This window comes from Ceratotherium simum, chromosome X (genome assembly GCF_057802395.1).
Source record: "Ceratotherium simum simum isolate JZ-2026a chromosome X, ASM5780239v1, whole genome shotgun sequence".
Classification (NCBI taxonomy): Eukaryota; Metazoa; Chordata; class Mammalia; order Perissodactyla; family Rhinocerotidae; genus Ceratotherium; species Ceratotherium simum.
Window position 1 is genome coordinate 2,216,124 of NC_141940.1, and position 16,037 is coordinate 2,232,160.

At 60.9% G+C, this 16,037-nt stretch overlaps 1 protein-coding gene and 1 pseudogene across 3 annotated transcripts; both read right to left on the bottom strand.

The window, feature by feature from the left end:
* Positions 1 to 1,453: 1,453 nt before the first annotated feature.
* On the bottom strand, positions 1,454 to 11,035 carry DUSP9 (dual specificity phosphatase 9). Of its 3 annotated transcripts, none has more exons than XM_087427349.1 (4): positions 10,892 to 11,035; positions 5,087 to 5,488; positions 3,329 to 3,778; positions 1,454 to 2,985 (listed from the first exon to the last, which is right to left on the bottom strand). In XM_087427349.1, exons 2-4 carry the CDS (start codon positions 5,451 to 5,453, stop codon positions 2,660 to 2,662), a joined length of 1,143 nt encoding a protein of 380 aa, XP_087283475.1. In that variant the 5' UTR covers positions 5,454 to 5,488; positions 10,892 to 11,035; the 3' UTR covers positions 1,454 to 2,659. The 3 variants fall into 3 exon arrangements, with proteins under 3 accessions (XP_087283475.1, XP_087283476.1, XP_087283473.1); XM_087427350.1 differs by having other exon boundaries at positions 10,902 to 11,011; XM_087427347.1 differs by lacking the exon at positions 10,892 to 11,035 and adding an exon at positions 7,190 to 7,953.
* On the bottom strand, positions 5,495 to 7,163 carry LOC147911696 (uncharacterized; annotated as a pseudogene).
* Positions 11,036 to 16,037: the final 5,002 nt, after the last annotated feature.

The following is a 16,037-nucleotide window of genomic DNA, read 5'->3' on the forward strand; positions in this document are numbered from 1 at the left end:
TCCTTGAGGAGGCTTGAGGGAAGAATCCATTTTCTTGCCTTTTCCAGCTTCTAGAGACCATCTGCATTCCTTGGCTTGCAACTACTTCGTCCAACTACAAAGCCAGCAGCGTAGCATCTTACAGTCTCTCTCTGGCTCTAACCCTTGTTTCCATCGTCACATCTCCTCTCACTCTCCTGCCTCCCTCTTTCCCTTATAAAGGTGCATGTGAAGACGTTTAGGGCCCACTCGGATAATCCTATAGCCCCATCTCAAGATCCTTGACTTAATCACTCCATCTGCAAAGTCCCTTTTGCCCTATAAGGTGCCATATTCACAGGGTCCCAGGATTGGGATGTGGCCATCTTTGGGGGTCCAGTGTTCTGCTGACTACACCTATTGAGAACATTGCTCTTCAAAAGTCCTGGCTTTATGGGGGAGCCCAGGTGTCATCTCCCAGCTCCAGAAGGTGGCGTCTAGAAAGCCACAGGAGGAGAGTGTTGAAGGAATAAGGGCGGCCCCAGGTTCCTGGCTCCTGGGTGTAGATGCCCTTGGGACAGATGTAGCTCTGGAGCTGGCTCACTCCTCTGGACTCAAGGATCCTCGTCATTTCTGACCTCGGAGTCTTTCTCTTATTTTCCCACCAGCTCAGCCATTCATTCAAACATGCTTTTAGATTTCATCCTACATTTTAGGGGTTCTGGACCAAGGGGGTTTCTCTGGACACATGGTCCACATTGCTCACAAAGTCCCCACTGCAGTCTCATACTGCACTTGTCCCCACCCACCCTCCAGCTTCCCTTCCACTTCTTGCCGTGTCTCTGTGGTTGAGAATCATGGCTTTAGAAAGACCACTTCACCTACGGTGTGCAGAAGGCACTGGAGGTGTCCAGAGCTGAGGCTGGGAGGCCAGAGAGGAGCAAGCCCCATCTGTCACCTTATGTGGCCCAGCGGCCTCTGCAGGCTCTCCCTGCCTCCAGCCTGAGCTTTTGCAGGCCAAATTCCACACTGTGTCAGCCAGAGAGACACGTGCTTGGATGCACAAGTCTGTCTGTGTCCCTCCCCAGCTCAGGTCCTTCTGTGGCTCTTGTCACCTCATATTGAGGCTTGGGTCTGACTCCACACCGAGTCTCAGGGCTCAGCTGCCAAACTCCGTGGTCACTTCTGGGTCCCTGCTCCTCTACTCTCCCTGCCACACTGGACACCTGGCGTCATTTACTGCTTCATGGGGTCTGTTTAGCGGGAAGTTATCTCCGAGCGGCAGGCCTCTGGCTCACTGCTGTGTCCTAGTCCCTAGCTCTGTGGGGCACAGAGCAGGGGCTCGAGGGGTCGTGAGTGAACAAGAGACTCGGCCAGACGTTAGGCCAACAGGCGTGTGGGCGCCAGAAGGGAAATGATGACATGGGGTTGGGGTGGCCTCCCTCCCCTCCTTCCCCCAAACCCTCCAAGGTCCTCAGGAAGCAGCTTCCCTCCGTTCAGTATCCTACATAAACCATTTATTCAGGAACAATGAAAGAAAACAACTGTGGTGTGGATTCGCAAAGGTGGGATAGTCCCACTGCAGGGACTGCTGGCCCTGGGTGTAAGCAGGCTAGCATGCGCATGTGAGCGCCAACACACACACGCACACATGCATGCCTGTTGCCCACGAGGGGTGTGCGCTGCAATGAATGACCATGTGTGTATGCAGCCCGGCCTTTTCCCCACCCCGCAAAATAACTGTGGTCATGTGGGACCCACAGCAGCAAAATCCAGGCCTTCTTCTGCCCCTCCTCCACCCCCAGCTCTTGCTCTGAGACCCCATCTCCTCCGGCGGCAGTCTGACCACCCTCAGTCACAAAGAGCCCCAGTGATCCCATCAAGACATCTGGGGGAAGAGGAAAAAAAGCATCTTTTCAAATGTCAAGTGGATAAACAGTCAGGGCGCCAGATGTGCGGCTGGGAAGCCGCCCAGTGGTTCCTTGGTCAGCGCCCTCCCCTATGGCGCTGCCCAGCAAGGAGCCACAGAGAGGAGCTGTCCCTGTGGATGCTGGGCAGCCACTGCACCTCTGAGTCTACATCCCCTGGGAGGACCCCAGCCCCAAGAGGCCCAAGCCCTCGGCAGAGAAGCAGGGAGGTTACGTTTGTGGTGGTGGTGGTGAACCCCTCCCCATAAGTAGCCATTTGGGGACAGGGATGGGACTGGGAGCAGGTCCTTGTGGCAAATGAGGTGGCCAGAGCAGGCACACGCCCTTCCTAAAGAAGGAAACCACAGGCAGGCTCAGGGCTCAGCCGAGCTGGCTGAACATGCGGGGCCTGGGCCTGGGGAACAGGCAGCCACCTGGAATGGTCCCTCGAAATGGGAACCCCCATCCCCCCAAAGAAAAAAATAACAGTCGCAGAAGAGGCAGGATCTGGAGCACAGTTCCGCCTGAAAGCGGCGCGGGTCAGGCCCGTGGCCCCGGGCCCGGCCCATAGGCACATTTAATAGGATTCCCGCGGATGTTTCAAGTGGGTAGGACAGGTCTCCCTGCGGCCACCCTGCAGGGGCTCCTGGCTCCTGCCTCTTCCCACAGCCCCCGCATGAGGTATTGCGCTTCCCCCCCAACCACCCTGCTTACAACTGAGCCCCCTCCCGCTTCCCCTTCTCCCCCCAGCACATGGGTGGTCCAGAGCACCCACTGAGGGGTGGGGAGGGGCTCTATGTGGGGTCCAGCTCAAAGACACCGTCGCTGGTGGGGGTGGTAAAGAAAGAGGGCGGGTCAGAGGCAGCCGACTCCTGCCCCCCGCTGCCCCGCTCCCGTGCACGCCTCTCCTCCAGCCGCAGGCTGCGCTCGAAGTCCAGCAGCTGCCCCATGAAGTTGAAGTTGGGCGAGATGTTAGACTTCTTCCGCTTGACCAGGTCATAGGCATCGTTGAGTGAGAGGTGGAGCTTCTGCATGAGGTAGGCCACGGTGACGGTGACAGAGCGGCTGACTCCTGCCAGGCAGTGAACGAGCACCCCACAGTTCTGGGACAAGGCCTCATCTATGAGAAAACAGAGTGGGGTCCAGTGTGAGGTGCAGGCCAGTGGCCTTCCGGAGGGGCGCTTATAGTCCCCGCCCTGCCCTCCAAGCCAGGCGGCCCTGGCTAGGTTCAGCTTGGGAGCCCTGCCCGGCCAGAGGAGTCCTGGAGCTTTCACTGACAGCCTCTAGGAGCTGGCCCAGCACTGCTTGACCCCAGAAGTGCCGTCTTGGCTCTGAGCTCTGGGGATGGCAGCTAAGCCTGGGAGGAACCCTCGTGAGGGAGAGGGGGAAGATATGGGAGAGGCTAGGAGCCAGGCTTTTGGGGGGAGGTGAGAGGGAGGAGGGGGAGGGCAGGGTGGACTTACCAATGAACGCAATGGCCTCTGGAAAGAACTGGGACAGGTTCTGGCTCCAGTGGTCTGAGATGGGGATCTGCTTGTAGTGAAAGGCGCCGTTCTTCTCGAAGAGGTTAGGGAGGTTGGGGGTGACATTGAGGATGTATCGGATGCCCAGCTTGGCCAAGCTCTCCACATTGGCCGAATCCCGGGCACTGCCCAGGTAGAGGTTGGGCAGGATCTGGACGGGGAAGGATGGCAGCAGCCCCCCTGGGGGGGGGGTGCCACCCTCCGAATCCAGGCCACAGCTCATGGAGTCACGGTCGGGCTCAGATTCCGCATCGGAGCAGTCGGAGCCCAGGCACAGGCCACCCAGCCCCACCACTGGGCTGGGCACCGGGGCTGTGCTTGGGCCACCACGACTGTTGAAGCTGGTCTCACACAGGTGAGGGCACTCGGCCTGGAATCTGCTGAAGCCACCTGGAAGGGGAGAGGGAGAGGGTCCCGCTGATCTGGCCTTCTGGGCAGCCAAGCGCCCCTTGTTAGAGATAGAGAACTGACACTAGACAACCCTGATGCCATCGGGGGCTTGCAGATGTCCCCAAAAGGGACTCGAAAGCCAGCAGCCTGATCTATACTAATGTTCCCATGTGGTACATACACTATGGGTAGCTCAGCCACCCTTGCTCAGCACTGTTGGTCACTCCTCTGGACAGCAAGTGCCCATTGCAGCTGATGGGGGTGCAAGAGGCTGGATCCAGGCAGAGCCACCCACAGAGGACCTCACACCCCCAAGACCGAGCCAAGGCAGTCATGAGGGCTCAACAGGGTCTACAGGTACTGCCAGCCTTGGGGAGGACAGTGGCCATCAGTTAAAGAAGAAGAAAGGTTCAGATGTGAGTTCTCTGCCTGGGTGTTTCCTGATCCAGCTCAACCAGGAGCACCCTGAGGGTAGGGGCAGAGTCACAGCTATCTTTGTGCTCTCTTCAGGGATGAAGTGGGACCCCAAGGGGCAGGGAGCCTGGGAGAGAGTGAGACATTCCACTGGGATGGTTCCAAAGTCCCGAGAAGCCAGCATCCCCCTCATCTACAGATAACTACTCCTTCCCCAGGCTGGGGGTGGAGGCCTGGAAATCCAACACTTCACATATTTCTATATTCCTGTGCATTCAAAATGGAGCAAAGGACGGCAGCCCAATGGTCCTCCTTGATGGGGAGGTGGAGACAGCTGATTCTGTAGGTTCCTGGGAACTCTGCCCCTACCCTGGACTGCTGAAGGTGTGCATGTGTGTTTGGCTGGGCAAGGAGCCAATAGGCCTGTATCAGCCCATCTCCCCTCCACCCCCCAGCCCTGCTATGACTGTGGGGGCAAGGTCTCTGCTTCCTCCAGCCTTCACTGCCCCCCCCCCCGGGGGCCCACAGCCAGGATTTGTTCTCCTGTGGTCCCTGCCTCCTTTGCCCAGGTTGAACAGCTGGGGGAGGTGGTGATACCATCCTGGGGAGGCTGGGAGCCTGCACTTGGGACTCCATTCTTGAGCACCCCTGTGAGCCAGGTCAGGTCAGCCTGATTCTCCCCGTTTTCCAGACTCAGAAACTGGGGCTCCCAAGGGTGAAGGACTTGCCTGAAGTCACGCTCAGGGGAGAGGATCTCACCTCCACTTTAGACAAAATCAGGCGGGGCCTGCCCAAGGTCAAATGAATTATGAATCCCCTCGGAAGGTGGGGCCCTGCCTCCCAGATCGAGGTCCTCCCCAGGCTGGTGCCCGCTGGGCCACTGCCAGCACCTACCCTGTAGGTAGTAGGCCAGGTAGCCTTCCTCCCGAAGCTTCTGGAGCAGGGTGCCCAGCACGGACTCGGCCTCCCACTCCTCGGCCTCGGCCTCCCCGCGCCGGTGCCGGCCCCCGCCCTGGTCGTACAGGAGCACCGGGGCGGGCGGGGGCGGCTGCAGCGGCGGCCCAGGCAGGAGTGCGCGCACTGACAGGCTCCCCCGCCGCAGGCGGCGCAGCAGCAGCGCGGGCAGGGCCACGCTCAGAGCCCCGCCGATGCGCGCTGACTCGTACAGCTCGCGGCTGCGGCAGTCAAGGAGCAACAACCGCGGCCGCGGGGGCGACAGCTCCCGGCGCAGCCACAGGCACGAGCGGCCCAGACCCTCCATGGGCTCCCGGCTCCTGGCACGTTGGGCTGCTGGCGCTGCGGAAAGAGGGAAGGCACGCGGCGTGAGCCCTCGTCCTCCACGCCCAGCCGCGACGGGGCACGGGCCCAGGGGCCAAGACATGAAGCCAACCCCGTCTCCTGAAGGTGGGCGCTGAGGTCCAGCAGGGACACCCCTCCTCCGCCTGATTCTCTTCTCGCACCCCTCCCACAATGGGGACACGCAGAAAGGCGCCCTGTGCGCTCCACGAAAAACACCAGAGGCAGCCACTCAGGCGCCCAGCGCTGCTCCCCGCCCCAGGAAGGGAAGTGTGAGAAGTTCCCCAGAAGAGGAAGGCTGGGCGTCCAATGGTCCCTTTGATATCTGAGGGTCGCTTCCCAGCCTTCCTGGGGCGGCCCAAGGCCACAGCCACGTCCCTTCACGCCCCCTTTCTGCCTCTCTCGCTCAGCCTGCCCGCAATCACTCCCCAAGTTCGAGCTTCTGACTTTGGGGGCATGTGCCTGTGAGAGAGGTTCGAGGCCAAGATCTCCTCCATGGCCAGGCGGGCCAGGGAATAGAGGTGGCGCCGAGGTGATGGGCCTCGGCTGGCCCTCTCCGAGCTGATCCGGCCCTGGTGCCCCCAGGGAGGAGAAAACAAAAGGAGAGAGACCTGGAGCGTGTTCCAGCGGCGGGTGGCTGCGCGCGGACATCCGGGCCACGGCCACCGCGGGACGAAGGGCGCTGTCCCCCGGCAGGGTGTCCCCTGGCCTGGCCATCGGGAAGAGGGCGGGGCAGCGGAGCAGGCGCGCACGTGGAAGCTTAGTCCTGCGCAGCCCGCGCGCCGGCAGCTTTCTGGCAGCGGGACGCAGCTTCCACCTTGGAAGCCGCTGCCTTTGGACGTGGAATTGCCGTTTGGAGGGGCGGGGCGGCGGGGGCGGGCTTAGGGGGGCCGGCGAGCCAACGGGTGCTAGCGAAAGCAGTCGGGTGGGCCCCGCAAGTGGCGCGCTGATCTGGGGCTTCCACCGAAGCGGGACAGAGCGGGGCAGAGGCCAAGGGCAGGTCAGGGGCCCAGCAGGGGACCGGCCTCAGCTCCCCTGGCCAGCGCCAGTCGGGCCCCTGGAGGCAGGGGGAGGGGTGGGGACAAGAGCCCAGTGCTCCTGCCTTGGAGGCCGCCTCCAGCCCTACTCATTCCTTGACCCTGAACCATCATGTCCCCTGACTGGACCTCAGTGGTCCCATCTATACAATGGGTCCATCATAGCCACCACCTTTGGCTACCGTGGGATGCCACTGGAATCACGTAGGGGAGGAGGAAGCAGGATCAGAAAGCCACTGCTGCCTTCTGGCCGGCAACTCTGCCCAAGGCTGGCTGGAGGGCTAGGCAGGCAGAAGGCAGCTTCTGGGCACCCCCAATGGCTTCATTTGCACAGAGCAAAGGCACTCAGGAGCTCTGAGCTCCCAGCCCTAAACTGGAGAGCTCTGCTCTTATCACGTTACTGATTCTGGGAGTCACCCTTGCCTTTGCCCTCTGCCTCCTCCCTAGTCCAGAGCCGCGCAGTTTCTACTTAAATCTCTCTCACATCTTTACTCTCCCCTCTGCCCCCTGCACTGGCCAAGGGCTTGCATTTGCCAGTTCTTGACAACGTCCCTGTCACAGCTTCCAAAGCCCTCTCCCTGCCTCCAGTCCTGTCTGCCTCAACCACCTTCCACCCTGCCCTGCACGAGAACAGTCATTCAGCAAAAGCTGGTGGCCTCCATACCTTCCATGGACACAGGATGATGAACAGGCAGGACACACAGGGTCCCCGCTTACACGGCGCTCCCAGGCTAGTAGGACAGGTCGGTAATAAAGAGGGAGAGGGAACGAGATAATACCAGTGTGGTAAGCGCTGAGACAGTGAAACGAGGTGGGGGAGTTTTGGAAAAGCCTGGCTCCGTGTCCCCTCTCTGCTTAGAACCCATCTAAAGCAAATAGCAGAGTTGAAGGAAAATGTACAGCAGATAAGATAAAGTTCATACAAAGTAATCAAAAGGTTAAGACTCAGATAGATAAATGAGCAAAGAACCAGAGCAGACTGTGAGAAGGAGGAGGAGGAGCGCCTGGGATGAGCTGTTTGGGGAAAGGTTCCACCTCAGGCACAGAAGGAAAGCAGATTTAAAAGACAAGGGAATAACAATTGAAGACAAAGGAGCACTTCCCCCCATTACATTAGTAAAATGCTCTCAAAACAAGAACACCCAGTGCTGGCAAGGGTGTTGTGAAATGGGCCTGCTGCTCTATTGCTAGTGCTGCCCTTCTGGAAATGAATTTGGTAATACGCATCCAGAGCTAGGAAGAAATCCAGACCCTCATGGCCACTTCTGGGAATCTACATAAAAGAAGGCAGAGCTATGCACGCAGGTCCACAAGACATGAATCTAAGGAGTGAAGGACGCAAAGCCACTGAAGGAAAGGCCAATGGTGAGGATAGTTAAGTCCAGTGCAGCTTCCCAAGGCTCTTCTCACAAACACAAACTTGGGAGGTAATGCTGGGGAGAGGGCAGCATGAGTCCCTCCCTCCCTACCCCAGTGGGCTGCCAGCCTGGGTCTCATCTCTGGCCACAGACCACCATGTCCTAGCATCCAGGGCCTCAGGCAGCTGGGCTGTGTCCCCCTGCTCCCAGCCCAGGCCTCCCTCCTCTGCAGCCTGTCCAGATTCTGCTCCTTCTTCAGGCCCTCCCTAAACACCCTCCTCCGGGGTGGCCTTCTGTTTCCTGAGCCAGCATGTAGCCTTCCTCCTCTCTGCTCCAGACCTCAGTGCCCTCAGGCTGCAATGCCCAAGAGCTGCAGATTGGGAGACTGGGGCTGGAGCAGGGCCCACTTCTCCCTGTCTCGCTGCTCCAGGGCAGGGACTCTTGTCTTCTGTCATCTCCTTTCCCACACATCCTAGTTCCCAGAGGCAGAGGTGGGCTGCCACCTGGCCATGAGTCCCAAGCCTGGGGGTTCCCTCCAGGCCCGCTGCAGCTGTGGGCGGGACCCTGGGGTGGGCAGGGGTTGAAGGCACCAAGGGACTCTGCAATGTGCCAGCCTGGCCGCCTTGTGGGTAGTGGGGGTGGCAACGCCAGACAGGGAGATGGAGAGATACATGCCCCTACCTTCCTTGTCATGGGGCTCAGTGTGGTTGGAGAAAGAAAAGGTCGCCAACCCCGAGGGAGGTAGGAGCTCCTGAGGTTCGGAGGCATGCTTTCTGGAGAGGGCTCCCTGGAGGAGGTGATGGGAGCCAGGCTGGGAAGATGGGGATGGGGAGGGAGGCAACTTCTGCACTGGTGAAGGGAGAGGAAGCTAGGCTCCAAGAACCCCCTCAGGGTGGGATTGTGCAGGCACCTGCACAACGCCTCCCAACGCCTGAAGAGTGGCTCCCTTGCACCTTGCTCCAGACCCCTGCTGGCAAGCCTCTCCCAGCGGGAGAAAGCGCTCAGGAGGGGAGTGCTCAATGCATCGGGCGGCAGCAGCGCCCGCTGCGCCAGCAGCAGGACAAACTGGAACCTGTTGCCACCTCTGCACTGCAGAGCTGAGCGTAGCCAAGCCCCCCTCTCTCGACCCTCGCTGGGGCGGCAGGTACTCAGGCCCCCTGCAGCGCCTGCTCTGGGCCACGCCCCGCCCCACGCTGCTCCCAGGGCAGGCTGGGCAGGGGGAGGCGGTGCCGTGCGCCAGGGCCTCGCCAGACCCACTCGCAGGGTGGGCGCTGTGCCCGCCGCCCCAGCCCCCTATGGGCGCCTCCAGCCTCCGCCGGCCCGGTCAATGCCCCTTGTAGGCCTCGGGGACGCTGCTGCCCGTAGGCCCCACGCATGCCGCGTGCGCCCTCTGGTCCCCGGAGCCTCCAGAGAGCGGCACCCCACCTTCCTCTCCATCCCCCCACCCCGGAATGCACGGTTCCCGCCGGGCTGAGTGGCAGGATTTCGGCTGTCGCGGCCCGGTCACATGGCCAGGAACACAACTGCCAGCCACAGCGTTCCTGCCAATCCAGTGCCTTTTCCACCAAATCCACTTTCCGTTGGGGATGGCTTTCTGCTTTTCCTGGTCAGTCTCCTCGCGGGACTGGGAGTTCCTCCAAGGCAGGAGCTGGGGTGTGCCCGGCCCCAAGCTGGTCCTAGCCCCCAGTGCTGGGCCCAGCACACGCCCCAGCGCTCACGGAAGAAATGCTCGTTAACAAAGAAGGCAAGAATGAATGAAACCAATTGTTGCATGAGGGAACCCAGGAGGGTGCTGCTCTTGCTCTTTTTCTCAGTGGGCCACACACTAGCCCCCTCAGACACGCACAAGCACACGTGCACACACAGCCCTCCCCCCAGCACACTCCCAGACAGGCACACACACTGCACCCAGACTTCTGCTCTCATGGAATCCACGACCTACTATGCGCCAGCTGGGCAACTGGCACCCCTTTGATCCCAGCTGGGCCGCCTGCATCTCAATGCTTGCTTCTCCCTTCCTCCTCCCCGCCCCCCTCCCCACGCCCTGACATCTAAGTAGGGTACCTTGAGCCCCAAGTGCCTTCTTTATCTCTTAGGGAAGAGGGCAAGCCAGTCACCGGAGAGACTCAAGGTCTGTTTAGGGAGGCACCTCGGGGGCCTCAGGAGGGCCAGCGGCTGCCCAAAGCAAGCCAGAGGTGCCTGAGAGCCACCAAATGCTGCAGCATCTATACCCGGCGGGCCAGGTGTTGAGGGTGGTGGTGGAAGGGAGTCAGGGCTGTGCAGAGGGGTGTTGAGGGCTATTTGCAATGGGGGCGGGGCAGGGTGCTAGAAGTGTGAATCCAGCAGGTGTGCAGACATGTTGGGGTGTATGCCTGGGGAGTGGGCCTGGCTATGGAGAGTGGGAAGTGTCGGCCGCTGGGGTGTGGGTTAGAATTGGGGCTTTGCTGGGGGGTGGGTGGATTTCGTGTCTCTGGGCTGGGAACGTGGGTGGGGTGTCTGTAATGAGCATATGGGGAGTTGGAGACGGTGGGGGCACGGTGAGGGAGCTATGTTAGTGCAGATATCGCAGGGATGTGTCGGGAGTGTGTGCGTGTGCCTGAGTGTGTACTGAGGCGTGGCAGGGTCTGGGATGGGTTCCCGCCTGAGTTGGGGACAGCGGTGGGTGGTGGGTTAGGGGCTGCTGGTGTGTGCACTGCACTGCAGGGACCCGGGTCCACGGTGCATGATTTGTGCGCGCGCATGTAAGTGGCAGGGGGTGTGCATGGCGCAGGACACGGGAGGTGCAGGGTTGGGATGCGGGGGTGTGTGGTGGCAGGACCGAGTGGGCCTCGCAAGGGCGTGTGCGTAGGTCTCGCTGAGGCGTGTGCGTCGGCCCTGTGGGGTGCGCGTCGGCAAGACTTTAGGGGTACAGGGTGGAGGAGTGCACGTCGGTGGGGCGGCCAGGCCGAGTGGGGGGGGTGGGGGGGTGGGGGTGGGGTGGGTGCCTGGGCGCCGCGTGCTCCGCTCACCTCCGCTCACCTCCGGTCCGCTCGGCTTCCTGCGCCAGCTCCGCGCGTCGCGGCCGGGAAGTTTCCGAAGCCCGGGCGGCGGGAAGCGCCACCGCTGCTGCCGCGGAGCGCCGCCGGAGCCTCGGGCGGCGGCCTCGCCTGAAGCCGAGCGGCCGCCGCCGCCGCCGCCGCTGCGGAGGGAAACTCCAAATCCCGCCTCCGCCGCCGCCTCCTCCCCTCCCGTCGCCGTCTTCTCCGCCCCCTGCCCAGGAGGGGCAATGTCGCTGGCGGCGTGCAGGGAGGGAGCGGGGAGGGGCCGCTGCCTGCCCGGCGTCTCCTTCCACCTCCCCCGGCCCCGCTTGCCTTCCTCCCACCTGCAAGCGTCCGCCCGCTCCGCCCGCCGCGGTCCCTCTCTGGGATGCGCCCTGCAGCCCCCATCCCCCCAAATCCCTGCTGCGTGGGGGCCCCGAGCTTGGGGCTCAGGAGCGGGGCGAGGGGCGCTGACCTAGGCTGGACCTGGACTGGGGGAGGGTCGCAGCAAAGAGTCTGCTTCCAGCAAGAGAAGCGAAGGGGCCCATCGAGGACCGGGCACAGCTTGGCCCCCAGGGCCATCTCCTGCTGCCATAGGGGAGAGGGTATAAGGTCCAGCTGACAGCACTGCAAGTGACCTCCCCAAGCCCCAGGTCCCCCTGCACTGTCTTCTCCCATTCTCATGTATCAGATTCTGGTATTTGAGCCTCAGTGCCTGGAAGGGGTGGAGCCAGGGCGGCGGGGGAGGGGCTGGGAGGGGTGTTCTCGGCAGGGCCATTTTGCTTTTCTCTGCACCAAAGGCCGCAAGCATCCCCATCAGGCACATCATTTTCTCCTTACACCAGTCTGAGAGTCAGAGGAGACTGTTCCCATGCTATAGCTAGGGAAACTGAGGCAACAGTTTCCTGGTGGTCACGCAATAATGTAGTGGCAGAGCCTTACTGGGCTCAGGCTGGCTGTGTTCAGAAGCCTTAGCTGAGTGCGAATAAGAAGACCCACTGGGTTTCTGGCCTGCTCACTGGGGAGGGGGAGGTGGGGAGGAGCACACAGGGGGCCTACCCCTGGAATGGGGCAGAGGGATGTTGAGAACCAGTGTGAGGCGGTGCACCGCCAAGGGCTGGCTTCCGGCTGGGGGTTCCCCTGTGTTGGCCCAGGGAGACCAAAATGAAGTGAGGCCAGGCTGGGACTACACTGTGAAGGAGGCAGGCAGAGCTCGGATGCCAGCTGCTTCATGGATGAGGGGCAGCCAAGGGAGGCCTGGCTGCCTTGCTGGTGTCTGCAACAGCACTGAATTCCCCTGAGTCATCACCCCTGGAAAAAGAGAGGAGAGGGACAGCTTTGTCTCTGGTGCCTCAGTTTCCTCAACTGTACATTGGGGGAGAGGGGAGGACCTCATGAACTCTGAGGGCACTCCGGGCCTTGCTGTAGTTTCAATCCGTGATGTGTGAGTTGGGGCAGGGTCCTGCTGCCACCAGCCCGCTCTGCCTGCCCTGCCCTTTGCCCCTTTTCAGCCTCAGAGAGGCCCGCCCTTACAACCTTCTCCCTGCTTGGGCTCCTGGGCCTTTCTGGGCTGCACCCACTGGCAGGTGCCTCTGCTAGGCAGGCCAAGGGTGCCCCAGGGCTGGGTGTCCTTTCACCTCCCCTGCTGCATCAGGGCTCCAGGGGCCAGTGTGGAGCCGAACCGCCAAAACGACACCACACGGGCAAGCGAACGAAACTGTGTGTGGGCACCAGCTGGAGCCAGTGCTTCTGCGGAAGTCTACACTGCCAGTTACCCTGAAGTTAGGGGGCCTTTGCTGAGAAATCAACATATGCTAGAAACTGTGCCATGCAGCAACAGGACCATTTTTTTATCAGTCAAAACACGAAAATACACGGAGACCAAAAAAGATGGGGCCGGCTTTCACCCCTCAGTGGTCCTACCATTTGGGGAAGACATACGACGGCCGTGCCCATGGCCCAAACACTCAGTCGGGCCATGGCAAAGGCTTGGTGAGCTGACTAACAGAGGAGTTTCTGGAGAGGTTGGATAACCAATTCTCCCCACCCCCCACCATCCTGCACTTTGGTGACTCAGGGCTGAAGGGCTGGAGGAGGAACATTTGGAATGAATGATGCTGTCCTCCACCCCTGCAAAGCTCCCATTGCAGCCCTCCCACAGCGCCTCTGCTCTCCAGGCAACAAGACCCATCCCGGGCTGGAGGAGAAGAAAGCTAACCTAATGGCCAGGTCTCCTTCCTCCGCCCCACGGACTCGTCTTGGCTAGCAAGGCCTGGCCTGGGCCCTGTTGAGGAATAAAGTGGAGAACCTTCTTGACGAGGACTTGAGTACGCAGGCCAAACGTGTCGGAATCGAGGTTGTTCTGAAGGCACAGCTGGGCCTCTGTCTCCGAAGCAGCCAAGTGCACGTGCTCAGGTCCTGTCTGCTCCTAAGATAAATCTCAACCCTCACCCTCTCTTCTGCAGCCCTGCTCCCTTTCCCAGCAGGACGCCCCAGGAACTGCCAGCCCTGCTCAAGTTGGAGGGGCGGAAAGCTGGGCCTTGCTTGAGGTGGAGAGGTCTTCAGCCTGGCAATGCCACCAACTGCTGGCCCAGCTCTGACACTCTGTGCCACAGTGGGCCTTTGGCTGAAGGTGCCCGTACCTGTTAATGTGCACCTTTTTCAGGTCCCAATTCTGGGCCACTTTCCAGGTGAGCGACGCTTTGGGGAGAGGCCCACCCCATCTGGCCCCTGCATGGAGACCCTGCTCCCATCTTGGGGTCCCTGGCACTTGGGTGCACGCACACCCGAGGTTTTATTTCTGGGCAGCCATTCGATCCGCCTGAGAGTAATATCCACAGCTGAAGCCATTTGCTCACATGACAACCGCCCCCCAGGCTGCCACCGCCCCTCCCCCATCCAAAGCATTTAGCCAGCATCTTCTAGACCCATCTTGCTACCAGTTGCCATGCCTTCAGGAGCACATTGTAGACCCTGTTCGGGAGCACCGCACCTGCGAGCAGCAGCTCCCAAAGGGACCCCATCTGTCCGGACATTTTAAGCAAAATGTGCCTGTGGCAGCTCCCAGATCTCTACGGCCAGATAGGGACAAGAGGGAGTGAGAGGAGACAAGGGAGGGGTGGACTGGGAGGGAGAGCCAGCCTGCACAGTGATTGATTTCCGCGGGGCCAGGCCTTGGGAGCCATTAACACCCCCATTCTGGGAGGGGTCAGGTTCACGTTCAATAACCTGGTTATAACCCCCCTCCGGCCAGCTGCGTGGGCTCCCTCTCCTTGTCTTGTCCTCCCGAGAAGCAGTGCACGTGTCTGGATATACATTACAGATGATATAACCCTTTCACCCGGAGAGAGCCAGACGCCCACGCCCATTGACTGGACAGGCAAAGGGAGGTGAGAGGGAAGATGGGGGAGAGCGGGGAGCCTCTCCAGCCCCCATACGGTGGAGAGGGAGGATAGAGGGAAGCCCCTATGGGTGGAAGGACAGGCCGGGGAGATTCAGGGTGCCCAGGACCTACGGGGAGTCGCTCCCCTGTTGCCGCCCTCTCCTAGTTGCTCCGAGAAAGGCCTGAGTATCCACCTGCCTTTCTGGCCGAATCTCTCCATCACTCCCCACCGGGAACGTGCCTCTCGAGTTAGGCCCTCGCATCACGGAAAGAAGGATAATATATGAAACAGGCGGTGAGGGCAGGCACAGGCAGGGGCTCGTTCTGACCCCACGCCCTGGCTCAGATGTCTGTGGGGGGCAGTGAGGGGGCTCCTGGGGATGCTGTGGGTTCTTCTCACCTCGCTCTTCAAGGGTTTGCCCCCCCTTAATCATAGCACTGAGCACCCTGTCTGGCTGCCTCCCCCCAATGCTTCACCCCAACACTGCAAGGCCTAGGCTGGGCCCCTGTTGGCTCCCTGCACCCAGACTGAGGCTTGACACCAGGCTGGCTGAGTCACATGCTGCTCCAGGGGAAGGGGGGCACTCAGCACCTCTCTGCACCTCTCCCCCTCACCACCCAGTGGAGCCACCCCAGGTGTTTGGGGGGAGATCTCAACTCCCTGGGCTGGTCTAGGAGTGTCTCTGGGGCCCCACTCCCAGGCATGGAAGCCCTAGTCAGTCCCTCACAGTGACTGTGGGGATAAGTGAAGGCAGTGACCTGCCCAAGGCCCTACTGTGGAGGTGGCAAAACTAGAGCCATAACCTAGGGCTGCAGGTGGCAGGAACCATCTTCCAGGGCTGGGGTCAGAGAGCGACAGTGGGTACTATGGGTGGGCCAGCTCATAGAGCTGCTTGGCCACCAGGAGGGAGACTTGGGAGGGGCCTTGCCACGCCATGTTGGGCAGCCGCCTCTCTGCCCTTTGAAGGAAGCCCTAGTGTCTCTGAAGTTTCCAGCTTGCACATCACAAACTTCAGGAGCTGACCCTCCTTACTTGCAGAGAAGGCCCTGTGGGAGGACCTCTGGACCGTGAGAACGGCAGCTCTTGGTCACCGTGCTGGGAACGAGGACGACAAGCAGCCATGCTGTTACCGAACTGTCTTGGCAGTTCTTATTTTTTTTTGAGGAAGACTGGCCCTGCTCTAACATTGGTTGCCAATCTTCCTCTTTTTTTTTTTCTCCCCAAAGCCCCAGTACATAGTTGTGTATCATGGTCGTAGGGTCGTAGCTCTTCTATGTGGGACGCTGCCTCAGCATGGCTTGATGAACCGTGAGTGGGTCCACGCCCAGGATCCGGACTGGCGAACTCTGGGCCACCAAAGCAGAACGTGCCAACTTAACTGCTGCACCGCTGGGCCGGCCCCCGTCCTGGCAGTTCTTGACGAACCTTGGAGATGAGGAAACCGAGGCACAGAGCCAAGGCCGAGGACCCCAGCCAGGCTGCAGCCTCTACAGAGGGGACTGCCTCTGCCCTTGGGAGCTTGGGTCTGGTCCAGGTCATTCTTTCTCATAGGCTTGGGGGAGGGAAAAGAAGGGGGCCAGCGACTCAGCCAGAGCAAGGAAGCAGGCAGCTCCTGGTTGCAGAGGGGCCCTGGGGAGCTGTCCTGGCAGTCCAGATCTGCAAAGAACTAGCCGCAGAGAGGGCCTGATGCACGTTTGAGTCCAGGCCAACCCCACCACGGTGGAGCCCTAGGCTGTTGCTCCAGGGTGACAGAG